This window comes from Lepisma saccharinum, chromosome 11 (assembly GCF_977018435.1).
Source record: "Lepisma saccharinum chromosome 11, izLepSacc3.1, whole genome shotgun sequence".
Classification (NCBI taxonomy): domain Eukaryota; kingdom Metazoa; phylum Arthropoda; class Insecta; order Zygentoma; family Lepismatidae; genus Lepisma; species Lepisma saccharinum.
In genome coordinates this window covers 13,431,669-13,450,066 of record NC_139239.1, presented here as the reverse complement: position 1 = coordinate 13,450,066, position 18,398 = coordinate 13,431,669, and the positions used below count along the sequence as shown (strand labels likewise).

At 41.3% G+C, this 18,398-nt stretch overlaps 1 protein-coding gene across 9 annotated transcripts in view; it reads left to right on the top strand.

Annotated features, from left to right (window-relative positions):
* Nucleotides 1-18,398, top strand: part of LOC145994644 (semaphorin-1A-like) — a 487,954-nt gene that overhangs the window by 393,935 nt on the left and 75,621 nt on the right. For all 9 annotated transcript variants that reach the window (XR_014442390.1, XM_083130750.1, XM_083130748.1 and 6 more), the window contains exon 7: nt 12,732-12,819. Coding sequence is in view for 8 of the 9 variants with exons in the window: in XM_083130750.1 (XP_082986876.1) it covers nt 12,732-12,819 (88 nt within the window). In the remaining variant the exon portion in view is untranslated. The remainder of the gene's footprint in view (nt 1-12,731; nt 12,820-18,398) is intronic.

Here is an 18,398-nt window from a genome sequence, read left to right as displayed (position 1 = left end):
ATTTTAGTTTAGTTATCGAAGAAGTTTGCTTGTCTGAGCGTGTTTGAGTTTTAAGTCCACTTATGCACAGATAGGCTAATCGGTACTGGTCCTTAAGTTTAAAGTGCGATTCGAACCACAGTCTCCGGCAATAATAAATGGGACACCTAAATCCTGAAATATTAGATTCCCTGCAAGCCGTTATGTGTGTTGCATAACTCTACGGCGCTAGTAGATGTTGACATTGCAAATTTTCCATTAAGTTTAACCACAGATTCAACTTATCGCCGTACAGGTAGACAACACCATAAAGCCTTGCAGCGAAGCGAGTGTTTCAGGATCTTAGATGTCTTATTTTTATCTAGATTGCATGGCCGAGTTAGTGCATGTCGCTACGTGCGGTCCAGAATGTTTAGTCTGGTACATTTCCCGCCAGTACTTGGTCTCTCGTCTGCGAACTGTTGTTGCCAAAAGTATATCGACATGACAGCTGACCGTACTGTTGCAAGAGTCCTTCGAAAGAGCATGCAAATAATATAAATGAGCTATTCAAGCCCTTAGAAGATAAATAGTGATTTTACAGTCGAACAGGAAAGATCTGCAAACCCTGTCTGAAAACTTGATTTAATGCCTGCCTCACACGTATTTTTCGCCTGGAAAATAGGTTTCCCAATTGCATACTCGCGTGAATAGCAGCAGGTTAGATTTTGCACTCTCAATACGCCATTTTTATCACGTGAGACATCGAAAAGCGGGGCTTGAGTTGCACATCTGTCCCTGGGCCCCTGATGAGGCATAATAACAAGTTTTCTCACACTATACAACTGTCCAGACGATTGCGTTCCTTACTACTCACCGAAACTGCGTCTAGCTTTCAGTGAGGGTCCTTGTTATATTTGTCTTACTACTCAAGCTATATGCGATGCCAAAGGAAGCCATTGTGTTTCTGGGCGAGGTAACTTCTTTGAAGAGCGTAAGAGCCTGAAACAAAACGCATAACACAGTTCGCCCATTCTTCTAGCTTCTCTTTATCTCTCTCTATCTCACATCCGAAGAATAAATTGTCTTGTACTGTTATCTGTCCATTGTGGGTCGTTTGCTCTCCCTTACCTTTTTCTCTCCTTTTTTTACAAAACCTATTCCGTCTGTGGAATAGGTTTTTACTGTTGATGGAGTCGCCATCTTTACTACTGGGTGTTTCCACGCTGTTCCTCTGCTGTAAGGCAACAGTTGCCATTCAGGTAGAGATGACGTAGGTATTTTACTCTTCCATTCTCCTCTGCAAGGTTAAAAGGGGTGCCCGATTGTTTGGCTTTGTGGTCCTCGTGTATTTGATATTGTTTGCCTCAGATGTTTCTTCTTTTGTTCTTTTAATGCGGGGTCGCTGTGTTAAATAAGCGTTCTTGGTCGTTACTGATGATGGGGGGGGGGGGGAGGCAAAGCGGGATGCTTGTCGCTAGATGAAGTGACTGCATTCACTTGCCACACACATTGTTCCCTGAAAGTGAGCCGATGTATTTCTTTGAAGAATTGTAGAGAAATTTAGAATGGAATCCAAGGACTTTCCCCTCTCCCAATCTTCTTTCCCATTCTGGGCACTTCTACTAAATTCGTTTCCAACCGGCAACCTCTCCTCTGAGAATATTTGTATTATTTTATAGTTATTTTTTATTATTCATAAATAATTTTCATTATTAGAACTTAATTTTAAAGGAAAGTGATAATTATACTACTTTCTTGCCAAACCTTCATGAAAATAGTAGAAATCTGGAAATTGCAAGTTTTAGGGGGGCATTTAATAATATGCCTTAAACAGTACACGTTGTTGTTGTTATCAAGGGCTCCTGGGTTCGAACTCCGGTAAAGGCACATTGCACAGTTGTTTGGTTTCCACTTCAAACTCTTGGTCCAGTTTCGATTAACCTATCCGAGCAAAAACTTCGTTGCTGCTGTTGTAATTGCCTAAAAATTAAATTAATTTATATTAGGTTCTCAATTAATATAAATTTGCGAATTCTCCCACACACACTCACGCTCACCTTTCGTTCAATTCGAAAACTGTTTACAAGGTTGTGACCAGGTTTTAAAATCTATTGGTAATGACTATTCTCAAAAATAAAGAGAAGGAAATGTTTATACCATACAAACTTTAGCCTTAATATTTTGGGGACTTACCTTAACGTAGAAATGGACTTGAATTTTGAGTTGTCTTATCTGAACAATTACAAACTGGTAACATTACACTGTATCAACTGAAGCCATGCTCGTGTTTAACAGCAGGTCATGATTTTCGAATCACTTGCGTTCGAAGCAAACTTGAACTCTGACGTCACGGATTTGTTTTTCATGTGCATGCGCAGAAGACTACAACGCATTCAACGGCACATGCTTATGCGCAGAAGACTACAACGCATTCAACGGCACATGCGCAGAAGATGCTATTTGCAGCATTATAGGCCCCGGAACAAGCTTCAGGAATAGCTCTCCAAGCTACTAATCAGTTTCATTCCTCCGCTCTTCTTTCAGGCTTCTTGTTTCCAGAAGAATGCTCAACGAAGTCCAGTGGCGCTTAGAGAGAGGGAAATGCAGGCTTTTTCATTTTTCAGACTCTTCATGGCGGTTGCTAAGATAGAAACAAAGTGTTGAATCTAGGGGACAGGGGGCAGCATTTATATCTGCAGCTAAATTACCTCTGAACACGTGCAACTTCCCGGTATATGTGAGAGGAGATAAAAAAATATTGTTTCCGTTTCTTCTCCGAGCAATTTTTCTTTCCAACCCCTTCCACCCCCCTCTCCCGCCGTAGACTGCGGAGAGCGGCTAAGTGTCGTGACTTTTGGCAATCGATCATTAGTTCGCCTCTCTGCGTTTGCTATCAGAGCACGCTACCGTGAAGTCCGTGCCTCCCCCCTTCTCCCTACTTCCCCCCTATCTTTTGTCTCTTTCTCCCCCCCCCACTCCCTTCCCATTTGTTCTTTTCACTTTTCCTGATCTTAAATTGTGTTCTAAAACTCTCGGTTTCGCAGAAGACAATGACCGGAGAAAGTTTTTTTTCGCGATTAGAAGTTTCGGTGGGGGTTGGGGGGTTATGAATTGGTCCTAGTCATGTACCGCGGCATTTCCGAGTACCAAAAGTGCTCTTTCCGCGAATTTTTGGCCTGACTGAGCAGGTTTTGTTTCTGTATGGAAAACTGGATGTTTCGATCTATTTTTTCTCGAGCTTTCATGTGCACTTTTTTCTTCGGTTCGCACTACGTCGCGATTTAATTTTGAAGAACGTACATGACTTTGTACACTTGACCCTGTCAGCTAGATGACCTTTTAATCGGTCGGTTCTCCACGCAATAACAGTTCAGATTTTTCCCGATTTACTTTCCCCTCCCTCCTTTCTTTGCGTGTTCACTTTGATGTATGCCCGCTAGTGGCTGAAAAATATAACGATTTCCATATTTGGCCCATTAACTTCCTATTCTACATTTTCAACTTATTCTGTAAGTGTAATTGATTATATCCTGTACCAGACCCGTACTAAGTCTCGTACACTTAAGTCAAAAGTAAACAAATCAATAATGTCACGTATTATTTGCACAGGCACTAAGATTTTGCCCCTCTATATATTGTTGTGCCGTTCTCATAATTTAATCGAATTAATCCCATATATACCTATGTATTTCTGAAAGATATAACTGTTCTAAGCTTTTAAACTACCAAATTTTTATGCTGTCAACATCGAAATTAATGGGGAATATTTTCTTACTGAGCAACAGTACGGTAGTAGCGTATCATACCCTTAGGTATGAGGGAACTTAATGGGTATGTAGCTCACTCAATCATTCATCCTTGATGGTAGAGCAACTAGCTGCTCATTGTGAGCTGGATGGTAAGGAGCTAGAGGCTCCTTATAAAGATCTAGAAATGGCAAACAGTTAACACTTGTATTTTATAACCTTCGAACCTGAATCATACATGGTAAGGGTACCTGTCTAACCTGAAGTCTGATGATGAAGTTTTAAAATGAAGTTCTAGAACGAAGTGTAAGCCTGTACTGAAGGCTTGCTTCTCAAGCTAAGTCAGGAAGACTGACTTTTCGAACACAAAACCGAAGACCGCTGTTCACTATTCCAAGCCAATCCAAAAAGTGATTCTTTCTCCTCTATTCCTCCAACAGTGGTGACTTCGTCCACGCCGATTCGTCAAGTTTTGATTTCCTATATCTTAGCAAAATTACAACCTGCTTACCTGTGAGCAGTTTGCTACAGCAGTACTCCAGGAAGTCTCTATACACTTGACTCTTCATTTTGGACATGCCTGAGAAGAGCAACTGGCTGGTAGAATAACTGAACGACCCTTGGTCAGATTGTAGCTTTTAGAAAATGTACAGACTTACGCTTCGTTACGGTAGTAATAGCGGAAGGATACAGATAAAGATTTCTATGACTAAATTTTGGTTCTAAAGTGACTATCTTTTTTGTTCAGTTTTGATGAAATCGTTTTAACAGTGCCGTGTCAAAACACAATGCAAAGATGCTGGGTACGAATCTCAGATCCTTTATCATGTATCTACCCATCAACTAACACGAGTGTGAAAACATGCTCTTGAATGAGCATATGAACCTCCCCCCGAAAGAAATAGAAAAACAGCCATTATGGTGGCTATACGACCTGAGATATTTCCGCATGCAGCTGCCGAGGGGCCTAATCACTTGCAAAAACAATTTACAAGTCTGCCACAATCGTTCCCGTCTCGCGAACTGCTTTCGGATCATGTCTGCGGGCCGACATGTAACTGGTGGTTCAACAGTCTCTCTTTTTTCGGGCGTTGACCCACATGGGGATTCCATCCGCTCCTTCGCGTTCTTTTCAAAAGATCTCTCTCTCCCTCTCTCTCTCTCTCTCTCTCTCTCTTTTTCCCGAATGCATTCAACATGCGAGAAAAGGAGCACGAAGAAGTGTTGCCACGTGGACGAAAATTAAGCTAGAATTCTTCCCTTAAAGATTAAAACTTCGCTTCAATTGCTTTCGCTCCTCGTTGGCAGCAACATTTAAAACTTAGTGCGGGGGTGGGGGGGGGGGTTATGTAATCAGCACCACGCTCCGGACGCCATTACTGCCCAGGTATCCCATGATGAGAGGCTGAAAAAGACCAAGTCGCTTATTGGAGGATGTTGACCAGGAATCGAAACCGTATCTTATCACCATAACTAAGCTTTCAGATGAACTTTATACCAGATAAAAGCACAGTACACACCTAAGGGTTATACAAAGTTCCTTGTCTATGATTAAATCATGGGGTGTTGTGTTGAAGAAGGATTTTTATTGTGTGTAGATTCTGCTGTGGCAATAAGTGAATTTTCATAGCAAATTTTCAGTGGCAACATCTACCACCGCCATAGAGTTATGCAACACACATAACGCCTTGCAGGGAAACAAGTATTTCAGGATCTAGGTGTCCCATTTTTATTGCCGGTGACTGTACATCCAATTCTGCCGGCAAGCGGCTACACGGGAAACTGCATGTTAACCAAATGAAGGAAGGGACTGTAAATATGGATAAGGTGGACATATTTTTTGCATCCTTAATCTCAACAGAAGCATTGAAAATTGCTGTTCATTGAAAGAGATCAATCCTGGCGCCATAAGGAGTATTCACAGTATTTTCCCTCCGAAGGGAGACAGGGAAACATTACCATCAAAAGTTGGCAACAGTGGCGTGAAGAAGCAGAAGGGAGATAGGGAAAAATTACCATCAAAAGTTGGCAACACTGGCGTGAAGAAGCAGCCAAACGCTGCATTACATTGGAAGGCCATCGCCCATGGGTGATCATGGAGTGAATCTTTGAACAGGTGAAGAAAAGGAGAGAAGAATGCGAATATGAGGCAGGATAAAGAACCGACAGCTCTCATTGAGGTAGCCGAATCGAAAAGGAGGAATGAATGGCTGGGGCGAAAGGGAAGTGGAACAATCGGGGAAGCGGGAATGCGATGCGGCCTACAGAGAACATTGCGAAGCAGAAGGGGTGGACAATGTATGAATCGCTTAATGAGGACGAGTTAATTGGGTTCGCTCGTAACGACAATTGTGATCATTGGAAGGGGGGAGGGAACGTTTCACAAGGAATTTGCCAAAGGGAAGTGGAGGAATTTATGGGAATAAAAAGTGCAGTGTAAATTCGGCCACATCAAAAGTTAGATCCGGTGAAGCTGAGAGCCACGATCTCACCAAAGAAACCTTCCGGGTTCGAATCCCTGCCTGGGCAGGAGTGGGTGTCCCTTCATCAATTTCGTGTAATCATTTATCATCCTCATTATCGCGATTTGCCTATACAGGGTGTCCAAAAAGTAATAGCGCAAACTGACACAGGTGAACGGACTCAGTAAACATGGGTCTGCAAACGAGCTCTTTTCGAGATAATCGCAAATGCTAATAATGTGTACGAATGTGTGGTTACAAGCCGTCATTGATTGCAGTTTGTGAACACCGAGTGCATTACTCCTTGCGCGGTCCGAGGTTTGCTCTTTGTTTACAAAACAGAAGATTTCCGAGAGGTGGCGTTGTAATCAAACAGGATGGATACAATCAGTACACAGTCTAATCGTACTGTGCGAGTCACTTTTCTTACTGTATTATTAGCATTTTACAAACTAGGACGACGTTTGCAAACAATGAAGTCAGTGGCGGCTTGTAATCACACATTCGCGATTATCTCGAAAACGTCTCGTTTGCAGACCCATGTTTACTGATACTTTTTGCTCCTATTATCGTGTACTTTCACCTGTGTCAGTTTGCGCTATTACTTGTGAGACACCCTGTAGACAGTAGCGTACGCAGAATTTTTTTTTCTGAATTTGGTTGGAATTGTAAAGTGGATATTTCATAGTTGCGTTCTAAGTGGTTAACGTAGCACACTATGAAATATATTACAATTATCATTTATAATATTTGTTTTAAAAGTTGTGACAGAGATGGCAATCCGGGCCATTTTAAGGAGTGTACATTTACTACTTTGATCGTCCAGACTTCTTTACTGATTTTTTTCGTAAAATTGTGATGTTTCTCAAAATTTATGGAGGGGCTGTAGCCCATGAGCTCCCCCCCCCCCAGAGGTACGTCATGCCCTATAACGGCAGGAAAAGCTACGTGAAAATTACGAAACGAGTATCAGTGGATAAATTGTAAGTAAATGGGTAGATTTCTATTTCGCTTATTTTACGCCTCTTTTCAACATTTTTGGGTTAATCGCGACGATGAGGATGAATGATATAGATAAGTGGGATATCCTGTAAAGTAAAAGTAAATTATTAACAAAAACTATGAAATTAAATGCACAGTCTTACTGAATTATTATATGCTATTTTCACTATTCTCTAACCGACAGCAATAAAAAGACCTATAGCCTATTGTGTATTACTTGAATTGCAAATAACGTAATAGTATTTAAATATTCATGTTTTTTAGTTCCAATCTCTTTCTTATTGTTGACGATCGTCTTATTTTTACATACATATAATTCTAGTTTTCAAGCTCTGATTATTCGTCTGTTGTGTTCTTATATAATAACAGCAAGTCTAGCATCTAGTTAATGGAAGAAAAGTTGCCTGTCAGAATCGCACGGATACAACTACGGTGGTGCCATCTGCAATTCGCTTTTCCTGAACAGCCCCGTTGCATTTCCAGTCGTTTTCCAGAGTTTTATACTATTATGTATTCACATATACAAGTATCAAGTGCGTGCAGTCGATTACATTATTACTTTGCATAAAGCAGTGTTGCCAACCTGTTGAAAATATAACTATTCAACATTCAGTTCACACATAGGTGCACTGTTAAAGGGCAAGGAGTATATGAGCTCCACTCATGTTACTTCCGAGACCACACCATAAAACAATATATATGCATGCCATACCAAACTACTTTTTTTCTTCTTCTTTCGTGAAGCAATTTTCACTTGCAAATTACAATACCTGTTCTTCCAAAATGGCGGACTACCAACCCGAAATGATGGGTTCAGTGGTACTTCTGGTTTCGATAGGTTTCGCCACGTACCGACCTCACTTGCGGGTCCGCCAATTACCAGAGAAGTGCGTGCTTCGAATGCGTAAGTGGGGCCGTGGCAGGAAGTTGACATGGCCAGTTGTAACCATTAGAAGCTTTTTATTTTTCTCTGGCAGGAAACATCAAGCGAGATATATGCATTCCTTGCGTTCTTTGCTTTCTCGTTCGGGCATCTTCTTGAAGGCGTTAACCCTTCTGCCCCGTTCTTCATTGAACTGCAGGTTTCTTGTGTGTTGCAGTGGGGAGGGAAGTACGGGAGCCTTCTGATAGTCAGTGCTGCATTTTACTATCTTTTTATGTATTCCAACTATGCAAAATTCAAACAAAGGGGTTGTTGTACAGTCACGGACACTGCCGGGTTGTAATGAATACATCGACTTTCAATGGAATCGTTACAACCCAGCAGTGTCCGTGACTGTACACCCCCTCACCCCCACCACCACCACCATGACCTGGAGAGCCACTGAGGATAAGTTATGAGTTTGAGTTTTACGTAACACTTTGCACACAGATAGGCTAATTTGGACTGGTACTACAGTTTAAAATGTGATCCGAACTATTGTGCAATGTGTCCCCACCGAGTATTGAACTCGGGACCCCTTGATTATAAGGCGTTACCACTACGTCATCGGGAAGGATGGGTTATGAACCAGCGTGTCTGGCCGCTGGGGAATTCTTGAATTTCGGGGATTGTGTCCCGAGATGGTATTTTCACTCGCTAAAAATAACCTTCGCCCATCTTTACTGTAAAAGGTTGACTGGAGAATTACAATTCCAGCCCCCTCCAGTATTCAAGTGAATTTAAATGTTTCGCATACTTTTCATCGCCATTTTGTTACAAATGTTCCTTGTATAGTCGACGCGCTAGCTTCTTTAACGACCGGCTGGCTTTGAAGTCGACGGAGCGCGCTCACCAGCTACAACAATCACATTCCACGAACAGTGTTGCCACATCTACTCTCCAGATGCGAAAGGAAAAAGTCTCCACATTGAAGTTGCAAACAAGAAATTGACACGACAGCAATAGCGTATCCGCAGTCATGTGACCGAGACTCCACGTGGAATAGACGAGCAGAATGACAGCTGCGCCCATTGGCTGAAGGTTGAGTGTGATTGGACGAAAACAACTCGCTCGCTGTTTAACCCCACCCGCGTTCGTGGCGGCGGCTTTCTTCAGTTCTTGGACGTTCACGAAGTAAATGCGCTGACTTACTTAAACACCCGACTCTTGAGATTGGAGGCAACGGTTTGATATTTCAATTCGAAAAATCGACGTTAAATTTGACTCCACCATGAAAAGTATCCTCCGTCAACAATAATATGTTGGATTTCTGTTATCATCATTCAGCATCTTGTGCTACATCCATTTTCACATGTCGTCCCTTGTTAGTACGTATGAGGAGAAGTGTGCCTTGAGTAGGCGATCAAACGTACCCAACTCGTGTCGTAAAATCAATTTTCAAAGCCTCCATTGTTCCCACAGCCCATAACGGACTACGAAATAGCCGTTGTTGATGATTTAAATTCTAGTCTCTAGCGACGGGGATGTGCACACGGAAGCCTAATTCTATATTTTCATTTTTTTCCATATGCAGCGCGTACCACGCAGTTCGATCACGTACGGTGTCTCCATGTTGATGTGCAAGAAGGCTTTTACGCGCTGTGAAACCTATTGTTTTCCGTGTAATATAATCTTCACTGCCTTTTGTGCTCGCAATTGGAAATTTAACGGAGTGCACTGTCATGGCGTCGATTGCAACCGTGTTCGTAAATCTGCAGCAAAATGATCGTAATATAGGTTCGAAAACAGTAGTAGGATTTAACATCTCCGTTTATCTTCAAGCATAAAATGTCTGTCTTTAACTTGCGCCAGATTAAATGCCTGTCTTGCACCTATCAGCTTGCAGCGCGGCAAGATGATCGTGTGCTGTAGAATGTTGGAGTTTCCGCCAAGAGTTTTGTACCTTCTAGCCCAATGCGGTGGTGAGAATGTGTATCGTTTTACAGTAATGCCTGAAAGAACAGAAAGATCTTTTTTTAAATTCGGAACGTTTCGCCGAAGTGGCTAAATATTCCTCTTAGAGGAAAGGAGAATGCAAGTGGATGGAGCGAGGCAATAATGCACTGTTGCAAACGGCTGGTATCTGCTATCGCGTTGACCCCTCCATGCACTCACTTTCCGTCTTACGCGATGACGGGTCGTGCCCTCTCGAGTAACCACTCGCGCAGAGTTCTTGGTTTCGTTCGCTTGCCCCACAGACTTCTGGGACAGTTTGTGTGGGTGTGTGTGTGTACAGTCAACGGCAATAAAAGAGGGGCACCTAGATCCTGAAATACCTGCTTCCCTGAAAGGGTTATGTGTGTTACCTAACTCCTCGGCGGTGGTAGAAGTTGCCATTCAAAATTTGCTATTAAAATGTACTTATCGCCGTAGAGTTAGGCAACACACATAACTCTTTGTGGGGAAGCTAGTAGTGCAGGATCTAGGTGTCCCAGATATATTGCCGGTGATTGTACGCACGTACAGTCACGGGCACTTCTGCGTTATAACAATTCAATTAACTTTCAATGGATTCGTTACAACCCAGTAGTGTCCATGACTGTACATGTCTTTTCGAGTATTACAAGAAAGAAATTGTATGCAAATTGTGCATCACCAATTTCTTCCAGCTTGTTTTCCACATCATGAATTGAAATAAAAACGTCAATAAGCAGAGGTCTGCCTTCCCGTCAGCAGAATTTCATTATTTAAAACAACACAGGACAAAGAATAAAAAAGTATGAATAATAGTGGTGGACAATTTGCCTATTATTATCTTTGCCGTTGGCTGTACATACAAAGCCTGAGGAAATCTTCTGCACTAGGGGGAGCTTTTCAGTGGTTCACTCCAGCGACTTCCAAAAAGCGTCAGTTGGCGACATCAATCCCGCAAGCTTTCCCTTCGCCCCATTCCTTCCAACTCGTGACCACCGCCTGTGGAGAGCGGCCAAGCAGACTGTCGAATTTACCCAAATGTAAAACTTGCTTCCACCAGAGAAGAGGCACTACTTCATTCCGCCGTCGCCTTCCAGATTTCTCTCCATTCTTCTTTCTTTCTTTGCTGAGTTGGACGCTTTTTCCTTCTCCCCGCTTTGCACGGCGACTTATATTCTTAACGTCACCAAATTATTGTCCCTGAAGATGGATCGGGGGACGGTTTGGGAACAGAAGGGCTCTTGGATCGGAGAAGATGCTCAAAGACAGCGAGATCACTTCTCTCTTCTCTTCCATCTCTTGATTGAAGCGAGAGAAATCCGTTTCTACATGTCTGTCAAGACGTCATGCTGTGCGATGTAGTTCTTGCTTCAGTAACTCTCAAGCAAAGTAGATTGTCTTTCTCGGGTACTGCCACGTAGATCAGACTTCGCCACCGGGTGGCGAAGGTGAGACAGAACCACGTGCATACACACAGAGAGAAGGAGATAAACAGAGATAAAGAGAAAGGGATAGGGCAAGGAAGAGAACCGGCCTCTGTGGCGAAGTGGTTAGCACAGCGCGCTGTCACACCAGGGGTCCTGGATTCGTATCCCCCAAAAGTGGCAGAAAAGCGAAGTAAAATACACGAAATCAATGAATCAAGAAGAAAGAGAGAGAGAGAGAGAGAGAGAGAGAGAGAGAGAGAGAGAGAGAGAGAGAGAGAGAGATGGAATCAAGGGAGAGAGAGAGAGAGATATGTCTCAACAAAAATACACATCTTTCATAATTCTTTGAAAGTTGGCAGGGGAACCGTGGGTTCCGATATTGTTAAAGGGGGGCGAGGGGCACTACTTTAATATTATAAACATTCTAAATTATTTATTTGAAAAGCTTTGCATTTAGATCACAATCAGTTTCATCTTTTTAACTACCGTACTCTTCATGAACCGCCACGGGTTCGAATCCCGGCCTTGGCATGGGAGTTCTTTGTGAGTGTCCCTTCATCATTCATCCTCATCTTTGCGATTAGCCAAAAGTGGCTCAAAAGCGAAGTAAAATAATCTGAATGAATCAATCAAACTTAATGTGACGCGTATACTCTATCCCCGGTATGTCTAGAGCAGGCGAACGAAAATAAGTCACTGAGCAAGTAGTGACTCTGGAGTGCTCGACCAATGAACGTGTAAGAGGGGAAGTGAGTGCATGAAGAGGAAAATGCAGTTGTACCAGCTGTTACGTGCAGCGGGTACTGTTTCCGCCCACTGGCTCTGTCCCCTTCTCGACCTTTATGCGCGGTCTTGATCCACAGACTCCCAGAACAGAGTATACATTGTATGTGTATTATGGTAATGAACATTATTTCAGTGCAACTTTAAATAACGAGTAACTAATTTAAATAGAATTAAAGAATGTGGAATATTAAAGAAAATACCGCTCTGCTGTTGACTATTGCAACGTGTTTTATCACTATGTAACGTCATACAGTATGGGGTAATCGCCTCGCGTCAGGTTTATGATCAAATAACGGGCCAAAATTTGGAAAACCGATAACACTAAATTAAATCTGATAGTTAATTTGGAAGCGCGTTTCAATTGCACGTTTGTCTTAGGTACTCTTTTATGTTATGCTGTTCTGTTCCTTGTGTTCACATTATACTTGTATATTAGCACTAGTACCAACAAAAGAAATGTATTCACTGTCTGTCCGAAAAGTAACTAACGCTACTCTTTGTGTCTTTGTAGGATGGCCAGTATGTTGTCGAAAGCGATTACGAAGGAAAAGGATTGTGTCCGTATGACCCACACCATAACAGCACGGGGGTGTACAGTGGTAAGTTAAAAATATTATTTTTACTGCTAAGATGCAAGTTTCGTGTAGAATTTTAACCTTGTCGGTTGTATAAAGTCTTATCCCGTAGGCATCATCCTTTATACACTGAATTTCAAATTACTTATTGTATTGGTAATCTGTGATTTGAAAAAGAAAAAGAAAGCCGGTTTTGATTGAATTTTGAATGATTAAAGAAATTTGCCAACGTGTTTGTAATTAAATGCATGATTTAAACTTAATGTACTGGAGAAGGAAGTGTGTAATCTACAAACTGAATTGGTTAAGAATTATAAGAATATGTAAAGAATTTATTACCTAGAACAAGTTGCAAAACTAAAAGATCGGTCCAATTTACCAGGGGGGGGGGGGGGAACATGGTGACTTTAATGTTGAATAGTTAGTTACCTATTTGTTCAAGTTGTGATCCAGATTGTACTTGGCTGTATTGATCATAAGTTGAATTAATTTAAATTCTATTTTACGTTATTCTTATTGTGGTTTTGGTTAAACATTACAATCTCTTGGTATGAATGTATGTATGTATTATATACAAAAGTTGGCGATTTTCTTCTGCGTTAGCAAAATTTCAACCGTGCAACAGTGTTTTTCCTAATCTAGTTTGCTACAAGAAGCGCATAATGAGTGAGAGACTTGATAAAGCAAACTTTGTCCGAAAATATAACGTCTATTCGCAGAGAGAAATGTGCTTTGAAACCAAAGAAGTTAAAAAACAGCAGAGAAAAGGGAAGTTGTAAAGGCAGAGACATCTGTGTATCGTAACTGCAACTCCTGAGAAGGCCTGCGCATTCTATAGATCTCAACCCTCCTGTTCTTTAACGTCCGAGCACATCCTTCGCTTCTTTTATTACCGGTGGCTACTTAGTTGCTTCTCTTTAAAAGCTATTTGTTCCTTTGTTTTTGTCCATCTCCCATCACTCTGTCGTCCGAAGGAAGGGACGAGAAAAGAAAAAGAAACGGAACATCAACAAGGTCTTCAGGAACCCCGTGGAAATAATTTTCGGAGTCGTGAACGTTGTTTGTTTCCAGAAATTGCAGCCATCATCGCCGGTCCCTGCGTCCCATTAGGCGCGGCTATCCATGTCTGTCCCGTCTTCCTCAAACAAAGGGAGGAACGAGAAATGAAAAAGGGGAGAAGAGTGCACCTTGACATCTATGTTATACGGGGCTAACAAATGCGGAGAACGGATTCTTTTCACAGGAGAACAAGAAAAAGTTAAGATGAAAGAAACGGGGGGTGGAATGGAAGGCTTCGGTGGGGGGGGGGGGGAGAATAGCTCAGGAAGGGAGAATGAGAAAGGGATGTTTTTCTGGCCGGATACCTAACGAATGTATTTCCATACAGAAGCCGAATACGTTGGAAGATTGATCTTTTTTTTTTCTTCTACAGTGCTGGGGGATGATTTTCACAAAGCAAATTTGATACTCGGGTTTCAAGTTTTTCTTCTTTTGTCTAGATTTGCTTCGATGGTAACAATCTTGTTTCACGTTTCCAACATACAATTCTGTAATCTTCATTCATTCTACTTGAAACTGAAATAATAATGATACACCTTGTTCTTTATTGTTTGTACATCTTCGGGTAAAGCTTTTACCGCAGTAGTTACCGGCTCGGACCTCCATTTCGCATGTGTTCGCAGGGTGGGTACTCGTAGGGAATTTCTTGAATTCCGAAAATTATGCGTGAATTATTGGCTCCGGGAATTATGCTCAGAGTACGTGAAAAATTGCTACTTTTATTAATCCAAATCCCATTGAATTTATGCATGTTTAAAAATGCCCTGAGGCAAGTTTTTCACAATTTAGCTTTTATTTGTATCCAGGAAGGAAAAGAAAACAGTATTCTCTCAATCCGTTTACTTTGTTAGTGTTCTTTACAAAACAATGTATTAGACAGACTGAAGATTATTGCAAGATAAGTTGTCTTGAAGTTGTTTAGGTAAATAAGAGTTTGAAATCCTTATAAATTAACAATAAATTAAATATTTATATATTTAAATATAGATATGCCGTTTAATTGAATTGAACTAGGATTTTTGGATAGGATTGGAATCACACAGATATTTTTATATTGGTAATATATTTGTGTGTGTGAGTGGGGGGGGGTGAGAGATGGTAATACGTAAAGTTGAAATATTTAAAAAAAAAAAAAAACCGGGAAATATACGTGAATTTTATCATGGTCCTAGAGTGGCCATCCTGGGTACGTTAAGCGACATGATTGGCTCTTACAGAGGTATGGTAGTACCTAAGCCACAACACGTGGATGGAACAACCAATCAGACGAGCATCTTCTGGAAATTTGCCCCGCCATCTTGTGCCATTGGAGGTTGGAAATAACCACGACGCTCCAAATTTTGTCATGGCTCAATACTGGACGTTAAAGTTTCCCCTCCCGTGTTATTGCGACATGTATTTATGAAGGAAATTGAGTCATCTGAATGTTTCTGTGAAAAGAGCGGTATTTTCACGCCATGTTTTCAACAGCCAATCAGAATAAACTATTGTTTAAACTGACCTTACTGCCTCGCGATTGGTTTCTGGTTATAAGGATGGCTTTTTCCAGGTGAATGCTTGGGTGGTTCATTCAAGGAAGTCCGTAGAAATTATCTGTTTACAAAACTCCGACTTTCCATCAAAGGATAGCAGCACGTGATACTTTACGACAGTTCCTTAGTTCTTCTTATAGTTTCTGGAGTGGACTAACCTTTTTTCTTTGGGGGGAGAAGCAAGGTGCAATATTAGCCCTATCTGAGAACAAAATCGACATATATGCTTGGTCAGCATTGGATTTTTCCTTCTGTCAACATCCACTATCAGATGGATTCTATGATGACAATTTTCTATTGGACATCCGAAAGAAAAAGATGGTAAAAGGTACAAATAAAGCTTGTTAAAAGGCTACGAAAAGTGGAAAAGTCGATGTGACGTCAACAAATAACGACGACATTTTCGAAAGAAAAAAGTATATTACTCGAATATTGTAGGCATGTGGGCTACTGCCAATAGAGATGGACATGCACTTCTTGTAAAATAAAGAAAAAAATTAATACCTCAACAGTCACTGCGTTGTGGTATAATTCGTCCTGAATCTTAACTCTGTCGGGAGTTGGAGGAATTGTTTGTGCAAATATTTGGTTTTATCGTATTCATTTCCTTTAATTCCACCCACTTTTTGTCGTTAGTCAATCTTGATTGTTTGACTGTTTACTCTTCTCACCCAATGTGTTTGCGTGAATCCTATATAAAGTCTGCATTCAGGCCAATATCTGATCCAAATTTGTCAATATGCATGCACTCGTGTGGGACTTCGTTTCTCTAACCAGTCTCTTTTACATCGTGTATCAGGTTTATTTTTTTAAAAATATATATCTATATCTGAAACACAACTATCAGGTTTGCTGTATAACAATGAGAAAATCTTCAAGTTTTGTGTTCATGCGCAAGACTTTTGTAAACTCGGCGACATGTAAAGAAAATGGCGACTTTTTGTCTTAAAGTTTCCAGACCTTACACCCCTCAAGACTTCTTCATTTGGGGCTGTGTGAAATATAAAGTCTACGAGCCACTTATGCCGCAGATTGTGCAACAGCTAAAGGGGATAGATAATAAGAAACGCTCTTGCTTTGGTGGACGAGGAGTTTTGGGGAAAAGTGTCGCAAGAACTGGAATTTCGATGGGTTGTTTGTCACCTAACTTGTGGAAGCCACATTGAACATGTGTAGCTATTTGTAGACATTCGTAGAAACTTGATGTGTTACTGATTGATACACAACAAATATCATTGTTATATTCCATATAGTTTAGTAGAAATAAATTCTTAAAGTTGTATAGTCTATTATGATGCACCCTGTATTGCTAACAAACTGACAATAACTTACATAACATGCATTTTTAGTTTTTTACCGTAGCTATCTAGGTTCATTGCGATTCTTGCTTTCTGGAATACATGGAGATATCAGATCACTTTCGATGGCGAACCGTGCGGAAAAAAACAACACATTCTCTCCCATCCGTTCAGCTAACATCTTTGGTTTGTCGTGGTTCCTCTTCATTGATGTCCTTATCTTATTTTCTGACCTTTTTCCTTCTGTTTCGAGGAACGAGAGGAGAAATCGGATTCTGGTAACGTTATTGCACGGTCAGGTGTATCGAACCGTGAGGTAATAATGGGCGAAAGATGAGAAAAAGGGGAGAAGGGTGAGGGTCATTCGGAAAGAAAAATGCCGGTTTAACTCGACGACAAAAACAGCAGCTGCACCCTCCCTGAAGACGGGATGAAAACGAAAACACGGGATTGTTGACAAGGATGATAAGCGTTTATACTTCTTGGATTTCCTCTCGGTGGTCGTCCGGGAAATAACAGTAAATAAAACAGGACTTAGGAAACCTAGGAAAAGTCGCGCGGGCGTGAATATGAGATCGCAGGAAGAGGGGAGATGGGATAAGGCCGTTTTCAAAAGTTCCAATTTTACGGAAATGGAGCATGGAGGTCGTTTGAAGACAAGATCTTGTGGCTAGATTTTTTTTTCTCTTTTTCTTTCACGTTTCGTACAACATCGTTGAGCGAGAGAGATGGATGCATTGTCTTCGAAATGGCTCGTCCCTGTCCCACCCAGCCTCTCCAAGAGATCTCAGGCTCTCGGCTCTTAGGTCTAACCGAAATGGAGCCATTTCTCCATGGCTGGAATCCTGGAGAGAGAGGAAGAAGGCTCCTTCGTATAGCCATGCTATAAATACGCGGCTTCGGCCAGGAAGGAGGACAAGCCCTGGGTTTGCAGACTTGCCACGCGTAACTCCTGATTTCGGCGGTGACAAATTGAGGTGCGATGCTAGGAAGGACAAGGTTCGAAGAGCCGAAAAAAGGACACTTTCCCTGTTTATACATCCAGCATCTTTCTTACTTTTTACGTGCAGAACGATAGCTGGATATTGCAAAATTGTTGTTCAGAAACTACCAAACCAAATTTTGTGACGCTCAGAAAATCGGTGGTGTGTCCACATTTTTTCCAAAATCCCTCCAAAATTATTCAACGGTAGACAATTTATACGATCTAGCGACAACCTTTATTTCTGCTCTATTCTTTTCTGTATTTTCGAAAACAGAAAAATATATATATCTCGTGCATCACATTTTCCATATTTGACCGATGTGCTCTTTTAATTAAATTTAAATCGAAGCCTTTGTAATGAAGACAGTCTGGATCTTCAAATGTGAAGCCAGCGACTCCAGCCAAGAATGATAAACAAAATAGTACATTACTGCGACAGTTGTGGGAAGGGCGTATAGAGATGTGAGTAATTTAACCCAACATGCCATTTAAATTATTAGACAATTCTAATATATGATTTGAGTACATATTGTTCACATATCAAGATCCGACTTGTTCTAGGGTAGCACATAGTACATTCGAAGCAGAACTATCAAAATCCTGGAGTGATGCCGCTCTTTTGAAAAAATATCTTATCCGTTTCGTTTTCTTGGGGATATCAAACTTCCGATGGCGAAAAAGAAACATTTGATCGGGTAGAGGATCCATGGAAGATTATATTTTCGCTAG